The following is a 12525-nucleotide window of genomic DNA, read 5'->3' as shown; positions in this document are numbered from 1 at the left end:
CCCCCCCGCCCCCGCCATGCTGACTTCGCTTCCTTCATACACCTGTCTACTTTTCCCTCTCTTTTTGGTCCCAAAGCATTTTCCTCCCCAGAGTTCAGAGGCACGAGAACTGGCCTAGCTCGTCCTTGTTCTTATTCACACACCAAAAATAACTTTAAATCCCTTTTAGTAGTCTTGACCATTTTGGGGAAGCCTCAGCTCATGCAGCATCAGTCTTCCTGACACTGTTTTTGTAAATCCACACTACTCGCTCGTGTTTCTCGTTGGTTATACCTGCTTCTTCTGTCTTTTATACATAAGCATTTAAAATTTGACTCCTTCAGATTTTGTAGCCTTTGTTAGTCATATTAGTTTAGGTTTCTAAGAAAGAAGGGAGGGAATGCTGGGTGGTCAGCCACATTCCTAGACGTCTGAAAGGTAGTCTTCTACCAAGGTCAGGACTAGGCTGTCACATTCCATGGCCTGTGGGGAATGGGAGGCTTTTCATTCACGGGAGAGTGTATTACTACACCAGCTGTGGGCAGGAGGCACGGAGTCATTAAGATTTGGGACCATGCCTTGCAGGAACTACCATCTGGTGGGGGAGGCAGCTGCCTGAACAAATAGTAGTGGCATGTGATGAACTCTAATAGAGGTGCCTTGGGAACCCAGGAGCAGGAGGCACAGATAATTCTGTCGACTATGTAGGGGAGTAGGTGACATCGAGCTGATGCTTAAAGGATACACCAGGGTGGCCCCTTGAAAAGGCTGGGAAGGGCATTCCAGGAAATGAGAACTGTGTATACAAAGCTCAGTGGCATCAGAGAACATGGCCTGTTAGAAAAGCATGAGGGTCGTTTGTGGCCAGAATGGGGACAGTGACAAGAATGAGGCAGGTCCTGCAAGCACGGGCCTCTGTTCACCTCCTACAGGTGATCGCAATCCCAGTTCCCCACCACCATTTTGGAGCCCATGATGGCCATGTCTGACAGTCTTGGGACTAGCATCGTTTTAGACATCTGTTTAAAACACTTTGAGTTCTCCCTGAGGGACCAATTTATTTTTTAGCTTTTTATTTTGATAGAATTTTAAAACTTACTGAAAAGTTACAGGAATACTATCTGAGACTCCCACATACCCAAAATGTTTACATTTTGCCTCATTTGCTTTATCTTTTTCTCTATATGTGTATATTTTTGTACATGCATATAATTTTTTCTGAACTATTTGAAGTTAAGTTGGAAATACTGTGTCCCTTTATCCCTAAACATTCCAGTGTGTGCGTCCTCGCCTCATTTGCTTTATCTTTTTCTCTATATGTGTATATTTTTGTACATGCATATAATTTTTTCTGAACTGTTTGAAGTTAAGTTGGAAATACTGTGTCCCTTTATCCCTAAACATTCCAGTGTGTGCGTCCTAAAAACAAGAATGTTCTTACACCACCATAGTCTAATGATCCAAGTCAAGAAGATTATGACTGACAGAATATTATCTTACCCATGCACATATTCAAATTTCATCCATTGTCCCAATAATATATTCTATTACTGTTTCCCCCCCAGTCTAAAATCTAATCGATCTGTGTGCATTTAGCTGTTCTGTCTTTTCTGGTCTCGTGTAAGCTAGAAAAGATTGTCTGTCTTTCTTCACTTTGAAATTTTTGAAGAGAACAATCCAGGCATTTTCCAGAATGCCCTTCAATTCGGGTTCTTCTGCCGTTTCCTCATGTTTAGACTCAGGTTGTACATTTTGGCAGGAGTTCTATGTGAGTGTTAAGTTTTCGGCATATCACAGCAAGAGGCATGTAATGTTTATCTGTTCCAATATTGGTGATGACAACCTTGGTCATTTGGTTAAGGTGGTATCCACGAGTTTGTCCATTATAAAGTTACTACTGTAATTAAATAATCTGCAAGGAGAGGCTTTGGGACCATGTGTATATCCTGTACCTCATCAAGCTTTTACCTGCTACTTGTAGCATCCGCTGATGACTTTCTCAATCTGTCATGCCTTCTATACCTTTTTTTGGCATTCTGCAGCAAGGAAGAGCTTTCCTTTCCTGAGGGATGATTCTTGCAAACTCAGTTTTGCATCTTTGTATTATCTTGCTGGGCTGGGCCCTTCTGGCCCCCTACCTCTCATGCCTTCCCCTGTTGTGTGCTTTTGTGGACATCGGTGTACAGTGGTGGCTCCTGGGCTTGTGGAGAGGCCTAACTCTTTCTCCCAACTAGCTTGTCATTGGCATGACTGGCACGGGGCTAAATGCACACTATGTGGGATCATCAGTGTTTCCCTCAGGCCTGGGGCATTGTGCAGAAATGTGATCTATCGCCAGCTCTCTGAGCTCATCCTGGGTTTAAGTGAAGGCAGTAATGGGGAGAGAAAAGAACTGTGGGTTCCTTCCCACTAGGAAGCTATGGCTAACCCCTAGTCCAGGCTGAATTTGTTCATAGAAGCTGCTCTTTCTCTACCCCCCTCCCCCCACTGACACGCATGCACATACACACTTCACACTGATAGCAAGTGGTTACATGCTGGGTTTGGTTAGCTTTTTTCCCCTCTTGACAAAAACAAAATAAACATGGTCCCCATGTGACTCTGGTTGTTATGAGTTATGACCATTTTTTTGTAACCTTGGTTTTGGGGGCGTCTCATCAGTATGATCAATCTGAGGCTTTAAAGGGTCTGAGCAACATTGAGAACTCTACATTAGGATCTCTTAAAGATCGTCCCATTTCTGCTGGTGAAGCTCGCTAGGGAACGGAGACATGAGAAGATGAACTGAGGTCCAAGAAGTACCACAGAAAGAATTTGCAAGAAAAGCAGGGTTTTCATGTGTGTCTAAGTGATGTGAAGCAGGGCAGTGCTTTTCAAATAGTGTGGTTCATCATTTTCCTTTTTTTCCCCTCTCCCTTCTCTCTCTCCCCAGACAGGCTCAGAGCTCAGCCCAGTTGATGGACCTGTTCCAGGTCAGATGGACTCAGGGCCAGTGTACCATGCGGACTCACTGCAGCTAAGCGCCTCAGGGGCGCCGGTCAATGGTGCTAGAGAGCCCGCTGGACCCAGCCTGCTGGGGGCTGGGGGTCCTTGGCGGGTAGACCAGAAGTCCGACTGGGACGCTGCCTCAGGCCCAGCTCACACTGCTCGCCTGGAAGATGCCCACGATCTGGTGGCCTTTTCGGCTGTGGCCGAAGCTGTGTCCTCTTATGGGGCCCTTAGCACCCGGCTCTATGAAACCTTCAACCGTGAGATGAATCGCGAGGCTGGGAACAACAACAGCAGGGTACCCCAGCCAGGGCCCGAGGGCTGCTCTGCTGGCAGTGAAGACCTTGACACACTGCAGACAGCCCTGGCCCTTGCACGGCATGGCATGAAACCACCCAACTGCAATTGCGATGGCCCAGAATGTCCTGACTACCTCGAGTGGCTGGAGGGGAAGATCAAGTCTGTGGTCATGGAAGGAGGGGAGGAACGGCCCAGACATGCAGGGACTCTGCCTCCTGGTGAGGCTGGCCTCCCAGCACCAAGCACCAGGCCACTCCTCAGTTCTGAGGTCTCTCAGATACCTCCCCCAGAGGGCCTGCCCCTGTCCCAGAGTGCCCTGAGCATAGCCAAGGAAAAGAACATCAGCCTGCAGACCGCCATCGCCATCGAGGCCCTCACTCAGCTCTCCTCTGCCCTCCCTCAGCCTTCTCACTCCACCTCCCAGGCTTCTTGCCCCCTTCCTGAGGCCTTGTCCCCTCCTGCCCCTTTCAGATCTCCCCAGTCCTACCTCCGGGCCCCATCATGGCCTGTAGTCTCCCTGGAAGAACACCCATCTTTTGCTTCTGACAGTCCTGCCTTCCCTCCGACAACTCCTAGAACTGAGTTTCCTGAAGCCTGGGGCACCGACACCCCACCAGCAACTCCCCGGAGCTCCTGGCCCATGCCCCGCCCAAGCCCTGACCCCATGGCTGAGCTGGAACAGTTATTGGGCAGCGCCAGTGATTACATCCAGTCAGTATTCAAGCGGCCTGAGGTCCTGCCCACCAAGTCCAAGGTAAAGGTGGAGGTACCATCTTCTTCCCCAGCCCCAGCCCCACCCCCATCCCCCACTGTCCAGAGGGAGATTCCCACACCATCCTCGGAGCCCAGCACCCACCAGAAGGCCCAGACCGCCCTGCAGCATCACCTTCACCATAAGCGCAGTCTCTTCCTAGAACAGGCCCACGACGCCTCCTTCCCCCCTGCCTCAGAGCCACCTGCTCCCAGCTGGTGGGGCCCACCGAGCTCATCTGCCCCAGGGCCACCAGACAGACCACCCAAGGAGAAGAAGAAGAAGCCCCTGACACCAGCCGGAGGCCCTGCGGGAGTGGAGAAAGCTGCCCCTGGGATCAAGCCTGGTGTCCGAAAGCCCATTCAAATCAAGAAGTCCAGGCTGCGGGAAACTCAGCCCCTCTTCCCGCCTCTTCGGCAGATTGTCCTGGAAGGGCTGAGGCCCCCAACCTCTGAGGAAGAGCAGGCAAATCCACCTGCCCCTCTCCCCACCTCACAGGGCTCTGCTGTCTCCCTGCCCCCAGAACCTTCTCTTGCGCTATTTGCACCTAGTCCCTCTGGGGACAGCCTGCTGCCCCCTACTCAGGAAATGAGGTCCCCCAGCCCCATGGCAACCCTGCAACCAGGCTCCACCGGCCTTCTTCCCCCTGCGGATGACAAGCTGGAAGAGCTCATCCGGCAGTTTGAGGCTGAATTTGGGGATAGCTTTGGGCTTCCTGGCCCCCCTTCTGTACCCATTCAGGACACTGAGAACCAGCCAACATGCCTCCCAGCCCCTGAGAGCCCTTTCGCTACCCGCTCCCCTAAGCAAATCAAGATCGAGTCTTCAGGGGCTGTGACAGTGCTCTCAACCACCTGCTTCCATTCAGAGGAGGGAAGCCAGGAGGCCACGCCCACCAAGGTCGAGAACCCACTCACACCCACCCTCAGTGGCTTCTTGGAGTCACCTCTCAAGTACTTGGACACACCCACCAAGAGCCTACTGGACACACCCGCCAAGAGAGCCCAGGCTGAGTTTCCCACCTGCGATTGCGTCGGTGAGTCTGCCTGGGTATCAGGGAAGGGCAAAGGGCCATGGCCTGGTGGGCTTGGATTTCTAGTCTCTGTCTTTCATGTGGCAAACATTTGCTGTGTGCTAACCACCTCACCAGGTCCTGAGAACAGAGATGAGCTCATCGGTTGGTGGAAAAGACACTGAAGGCAGCTGATAATGATACTGTGTGGTGTGTGCCATGGTGAAGGCACCATGGAGGCCTTCCCGCAGAAGGTGGTACTTGTGCTGACCCCTGCAGGGCCATGAGGAAGAAAAGGAGACATTCTATGAAGAGAGTATCTCGGGCAACAGCTTAGTGGCTGTGGGAGGCTGGGACTTACTTGGACTCTTCTTGATCTGGCAAGAGCAGAAGGGGATGGGTAAGTGTGGAGATGAGCAAAAGGCGGCCTCAGGAGTAGGAAGGGTCCAGGTCGTGCAGGGCCCAGGGAGCCAAGGCCAGGAGTTTGACTTGATCCTGTAGGTAATAGTGAGCTCCTGAGTGTTTTAAAGCAGGCAGTGAGTGCCCTGTCACCTTGTGCTTTGAGAGACTATTCTGGCTTGTGGTGAAGAGGAAAGATTGGTGGGGGAACTGTAAGAAAGCTGGTGTTATAAGCCAGGGCAGAAATGACAAGAGCTTGGCCTGAAAGAGCAGGGAGTGGAGGGAGGGGGTGATGGGGACATCTCAGGTCTCTGCACTGGTGGTGCACGAACTCAGTGAGTTCCGTGTGGGCAAGCTGAGTATAAAGTGGCTGAGAGGCTGGAGATCGGGGTCTGAGTTTCGGACTTGGACAGAGTTAGCTTGCGGGTGGTAGCTGAAGCTGTGCCCTGGGTATGAGCGCTGAGGAGCTGAGTCAGTTTCTGGGTCTCTGGAGTAAAAGCAGGGTACAGGACTGCTCCCACGTGCGTGTCTCTGGGAGGCCACAGATGCAGTAGTGAGTTCCAGTCCACTCTTGGCTCCAGTTCTCCGCTGTGGAGAGAGCGGAGCTTTTTGTAAAAGAGATGTGCGTTTCTGGTGTTGACAAAAACATATCGATGCTGATGATGAGCATGTTGAATTCTTGTGATTTTATGAGACACAAACAGATCCTAGGAAAAGGCTGACCTCTCTACTTGTTAAAATATGTAAGTATCAAGTAAATTACATGATTTGTTGGGATGTTGTGTCCCAGTCAGTGAAGAAAAGCTGGGTTGTTCTGCCTACTCCGCCTCCCCAGACTCTCCTGGGGCACAGGCAGAGGGGTCTGTGACAAGGAGTTACTTGATGAACAAGGAAAAATTGGCCGTAGTGCTTCTGTCTGGGTGTGAACAGATGTGGAGGGTCCTGCCAAATGTTCACAGACATGCTCCGAGATTGTGGTTGCCCCAACCCTGTTCATTCTTGGATATGACTAATGAGGATATGACTTTGAGGGCCCCCTTACTTCCCAGTATTTTGGGGGAAACTGGTTCTGATCATAGGAAATGCCCCTCCCCCACCTCCCTTCCCCTCTTAGCCCTTTTCTCTCTTGTGTTTGCACTTGTCTGTCTCATCTTCCTGTGGTTAGTGCCTCATTAGGTGTTTCTCCCCCTCCAAGGTAGGAGATATCCTCACCTAGTGTTTAAGACATCAGTTGATCCTTAATATTTTAATTGTTGTACTCAATTGTATGTGTATTATGTTGGGTCAAACTCATTTTTATATTTGAATTCCAACTCCATCACTTACTAGATGGGAAAGCTTGGGTACTTTACCTGAGCTGTCGGTGACTCAGTTGCTTCATGCATAAAATGAAAATCATCATAGTGCCTCACCAGGGCTGTTGTAAGGATTAAATTAGTTAATATGTGTAAAGCACTTAAGATTGTGTCTGGCACATAGTAAGGACTATGAGTGTGAACTGTTATCAAGCCTATCAAGTCCATAAGGCAAGGAAAAGAAATAAAAACATATATGTTGTAAAGGAAGAAAAGTGTTAGCTATTTCTTTATCAATCATTTGTTGATTACCTAGCCCTGTATTACTACCAATAAGAATAAAAAATTAAGAGAAATGGTTCATCACGGAAGGACTTAGTGATTTACTTGAGGAGGCAAAATAAACAGACAATACCTATCCAGTTGCCCATTCAACAAGGGTCCTCTGGGTGCCTGCTGCCTTCGAGGCCCATGCTGCACATGGAAGTGGCTGTTGTTAGAGAGCCCTGTAACAAACACCACGCTTGGTGCCCTGTAACACCAGGCTTGGTTGGCATCACGGAGGGTAATGCTTGGTTTAGGAAAACCTGTTCAGAGCTGGATTTTGAAAAAATGTAGTGAAGACAGATGGGGAGAGGCAAGAAGGCAGCCACTGTAGACCAGGGACTGCACGAGCACAGTCTTGGGGCAGCAGGGAGCGAGCTTGCGGGGATGGAAGGCTATGGTAGCAAACCTCAGTGGTCACCTGCGGTCCTCGGGCCTGAGGATCCTCCACCAGAGAGGACACATCTCAGCTTTGAGCCAGTGAGCAAACGTGCAGGCAGTGGACTGTCAACATTGGGACAGCCCAGCCGTGGTGGCGTTGGCAGCCGTTGCCTTGGCAGATAGGAAGAGCAGGGTTACTGGGCGAGAGATAAGGGGAACAGAGATTTCTATCACCACCAGTTATGTATTGTTCCAAATTGTATTTTATTCGTATCTAATTCTAAACAAAGAATTAGAACCTTGGTTGTTAAATGTTAAATTATAGGAAAATGCATAAGTGAAAATGGCAGAAACAAATAGTATATAAATGATCATCTCTCCCAGGTTTAAAAAAATTAGAAAAAAGATTAGAAGGAAATATATCAACAGTGCTTGTCTCTATGGTCAGATTGTGGGTGACTTTTCCCTCATGTTTTCTGACTTTTCTATAATGAAATATGTGTTTTATAATCAAGAAACATTTTTGAAAGTGCACCCTCGCAGTAACTTGGAAGATGGATTGGCGGAGGAGGATAACCTGTGGCAGGAGACCAGTTAGGAAGTTGTTGAGAACAATAATCATAGTATCGGTGGAACACTTGCTCTGTTCCAGGCACGGTGCCAAGTACTTTACATTCACCACCTCATTTAATCCTCATAATGGCTATATGAGGCGAGTACTGTCAGTGATTCCATTTTAATGATGAGGAAACAGAAGTTAGATTAAGTAATTTACCAAGATCACAGAAATGGCAGAAGTGAGATTTGAACCTAGGCAGTTGGACTCTTAATCACCACGTCATTGTGATTGAAACTGGTTATCTGAGAAAGGAGTCCTAAGTAAAACAATGGTAGGTAGAAAGAAGAGTGCCAAAGAAGAAGGTATTTGCTCTGAAACAGCTTCTGGAGGGCCTGAGGTTCGTGTTAGGGAAAACCATTCTGTTTTCCTGAAGTGTGTGGAGCCCCCATGCCCGGACAGGTGGTTCATCAGCTGGTATGGCAGAATTTGTGAATTTGAGCTCAGGACAAGGTGCTCAGTCTGGGGTTAATGTTAGATGGGGACCATTCCATGTTCTGGAACTTATCGCCTCACCAGTGGTAGGTAAAGAGGTGTGGATTGCAGATTAATATGAGGAAGAGTTGTGCATAGAAGTGACGGTGAAATTTGGAGACTCCGTTAAGCACTCATAATACACAATTGATAATAAACTATGGGAACAACTTTATAAAAGCATCAAAAGTTCTTATAGCATAGGAAAATAAACCTATTATTCAAGTTCTTTGGTAATTTTTCCCAAATAAGCAATTTTGGACAATATGGGCATCACCGGTGAACCAAAAACCTGAATCACAAGAGCATTGTTTTTACCCTTACATACAAATTATGGGTTTCTGAAGGTCTGGATGGGATTCATGTGGATTTCTTTTCTGAATCTTGAAATACTAGAATTAAAGGCACTACCTGAAGCTTCAAATAAGTTAATTTAGAAGATAGAAAAGGAAATGCCTTCCTCTGTAAGGTAGTATGATATGTGCCATTTTGAGAAAATTGAACACAGTTGAAGTTCTGAGAAAGTTGAGCACCAGTTGAAGTTCTGTATTGAATTATTGCAGGGGATATGTGGGTGTTGATATATTTCTAATATCTTGGAGCACATGTTAGAGATCCCCCTCACCATCCTGTAACACCGTGGACAGAGACAGGACAGTGAGCTGTGGAGACTGTTGGCTAGGGCCTCTGTGTATGTTCTCTATTCTCAGTAATGGCGAAATTCCCAAGAGGAACAAAAAATGAGTCCAAATGACTTTTTAGTGGGAAAGCATCCTTTGAGATCATCTAATCATCATTTTATGGATGAGGAAACAGTCTGTGTTAGCCTTTAAGTGTCATCCTGATGTCTCTGAAGAGCAGCCGACAGGAAGCTGAAGAGACAAAACCACAGCAAAAGCAGAAGGTTAGGAGACATATATTTTAGGAGGTACCTCCACAGAGATGCTGTATTTTTAACCAGTTAATTATCCTGCCCTAAAGAAGTGGCCACAAGAACATCTTTGCCTGGAGCATGGTCAAAGTCTGGGTGACGGAGTGGCGTTGTCCAGCGAACGTGGTTGACAGCACTATCCACCAGGTGACTTCAGTAGAGACCACAGTCCTGAATGGGGGACACAGAGTTAGAGTTTACAATCGTGTGAAGTCTGTTTCCTATAGTTTTTATGAGAACTTGTTACTTGCCCCCCGTATTCATTTTGAGGACTCCATATCTTTTAAATATTTTTTGAGAAAGTAGATATTTGGACACTGATATAAAAATGGGGAATCTGACCCTGATTAGGAGGGTATCAGAACTTCCTGGAGGAGGTCATGTCTGATTGAATTTTAATACATTAACAGAGAGAAAGTAGTGTGTGCTAGGCAAAGGGATATGAAGATTATGGAGATGAAAACCACATGGAGATGAGAGGACATGGGGATATACAAGTAGTTCTGGTATGACTGGTGTGTTAGATGAGAGACAGGGAGTGGCTGGAGAGGAGAGTTTCAGGGGACAAGGGGATGATACCAAAGGCAGAGAAACTGGTTTGCAGGCTCAGGTGTAGTTTAGGCGAGAAATAATGGGTGCCTGAGCTAAGAGAGTGATGGGGGTGGGAATAAGAGAAAGAAAAAGAACCAACTGTTTCAGTGACCAGTTGGATGTAGGAGTAAGAGAGAAGGAACAGTCACAGGTGACTCCTGAAGTTCCAGGTTGGGCGACTGGGTGGATGGTGTGCCATTCACTGAAATTAGAAATACTGGGCAGGAAGCACATTGGGACATCTAGCCTTTGAGACATCTGTGGGACCTGGCAGAGTCTGTCTAGTTGAATCTCTGAATTGGAGGTTCTTTGGCGAACGGATGGTAGTTGAAGTTTCAGTTGTGGTCATTTCACCAGGCTGAATATGTAGATGGAGAAGAATATCAAGAATGAAGGATACCAGCATCTAGGGGAGAGGAGCTCAAACAGGAGGCTGTGAAGGAGGTGTGGGAAAAAATTGAGAAGAGGCATTCAAGAACTAGATGGAGAAGAATATCAAGAATGAAGGATACCAGCATCTAGGGGAGAAGAGCTCAAACAGGAGGCTGTGAAGGAGGTGTGGGAAAAAATTGAGAAGAGGCATTCAAGAACCAACAGGTAGTGTGAAGGTAGGGAAGGCTAACAGCATCAGTGCTGAAGAAGGGTCAAGATTTAATGCTGGATTCTTCTTTGTCTTATATTGTTCCATGTGCACTAGTCTTTGCAATTAAATCCCGGTTTCCTTAAGAGCAGGGACTGCGTGCTGTGTTTCTAAAGCGTCTAGACTAGGGAAGGGTCAAGATTTAATGCTGGATTCTTCTTTGTCTTACATTGTTCCATGTGCACTAGTCTTTGCAATTAAATCCCGGTTTCCTTAAGAGCAGGGACTGCGTGCTGTGTTTCTAAAGCGTCTAGACTAGTGTTGAGTGTATGGCAAGTACCCTACATGTTTTTTGGTCAACCTTATTCTACCTCCTTATTTAAGTTCTACAAAGGTGTCTGATCAGTGTAGGCATGATTTCCTTACCTTTAATTTTTGTCATTAGTGAATATGCCCATTATAATAAAGGTATTTATATCTACTAACAGCAGGCCCAGCATCCTGCCTATGGACTGTCAGGCAGCGAATCTGAGATTTTAGTGTTTAAAAAAAAAAATTATCTAGCATACACAATCCAGGGTAGGGCCCAATCGTCTCCCTGCCCACTGCTGTGGATTTGTGACTATCGGGCATTTTGGTAGCAGTCAATTATTAATTGTCATGGAGGTAGAATCTAATTAGCTGTATAATCTTAAGCCATTTAGCTTCAAGTCCACTAAAATCACATCAGGAACCTGAGGCATTATATAGGATTGTTTGGAAACATAGGATAGGTAAAAATAGAACCTTTGTGTGATCTTAATATCTATGCATTAATTGTATACCAGTTATCAACCAGTTCTCTGTACCAAAGTCAAAAAAAAAAAAAAAAAGAATGCTTCGGTTGAGCTCCCATTTATATCCATGGGAAAGTGTGGCTGCCCTAGTCTATGTAAAGGGAGAGGGAAAGGTGGAAGTTTCATTTAAAATGAAGGATCTTTCTTTCAGTTAGGTAGTAATGAGTAGTTTCTTGTGTTTAGTATCTCTTACTGGGGAGAGAATGAAATGTATCCTTTCTGCTATCAGCAAGTGGAACATAGCATATTTTTCTGTTTTAATGAGTATACAAATTAGGTGCACAGGGTTAAGAAAAACACCTAGAGCCATATAACCAGAATTTTCTCAAAAATTGGATCTTGCTCTCCTGAGCTCTCCCCCAGAGCTTTCTACTATGTATTTTAGGAAAAACTTCACTTCTCTCACTGTTCAAAACGAGACATAAAACAGATTATCCCTTAAGAAAAATTAAATTCTTTAAGAAGAATTGAGCCATTTTCGTGCTATGTCAATTTACCTGTGTGGAGAAGGAAGAAATATCACACGAGGAATCCAAAGGAAAAACGTTGACTTAGCCTGAAACCTGGTGAAAGGAACCCAAAGAAACAAAAATAGCAGGAAAACTTTTATCAACTGAAATTAGGGAATAACTCCAGTCTTAAACCATGAATTCCAAAGGCTGCCTACCAGTGTAAGGTCAAATTGAATTAAAATAAAAGATGACACGAGAAGAATAAACAACTCCCAGTTTTGGGAAAACAATAGTGCAGGCTCAGGGAGACCCCAGAACTTGGAGAAATGGGCTGCAGACCACGCGTCTAGAAGGCATACCCTCTAGAACGTAAGGAATGCAAGCGGGTCACTTTCCCCTTCACTGTAGCTTCTAATGGGGATAAGGTCTGTGCTGAGGACTGTTGGATAGAGAGATGGGAAGCCATATCCTAGGAGCCAGCCTTGTATCTGGGCACAAAACAAAGGCCATTGTGCAGAGAAAAAATATTTGCTGAACCACCAAACAAAAATCCTGCCAACTGTAGAGATTTATTTTAACTTGATGTCTTATCAGAGTAACCAGCTCACTGCCTTTT

General features: G+C 46.5%; 1 protein-coding gene across 2 annotated transcripts in view; it reads left to right on the top strand.

Moving 5' to 3' along the window:
* TET3 (tet methylcytosine dioxygenase 3) overlaps positions 1 to 12525 on the top strand; it is a 103949-nt gene that overhangs the window by 52053 nt on the left and 39371 nt on the right. For both annotated transcript variants that reach the window (XM_008579881.1, XM_008579882.1), the window contains one exon: positions 2912 to 5054. In XM_008579881.1, coding sequence (XP_008578103.1) covers positions 2912 to 5054 — 2143 coding nt within the window. The remainder of the gene's footprint in view (positions 1 to 2911; positions 5055 to 12525) is intronic.

The sequence above is a fragment of the Galeopterus variegatus genome, unplaced genomic scaffold (assembly GCF_000696425.1).
Source record: "Galeopterus variegatus unplaced genomic scaffold, G_variegatus-3.0.2 Scaffold1973, whole genome shotgun sequence".
Taxonomy (NCBI): domain Eukaryota; kingdom Metazoa; phylum Chordata; class Mammalia; order Dermoptera; family Cynocephalidae; genus Galeopterus; species Galeopterus variegatus.
The sequence above is the reverse complement of the archived record's forward strand: the minus strand, read 5'-3'. Positions and strand labels throughout refer to the sequence as shown.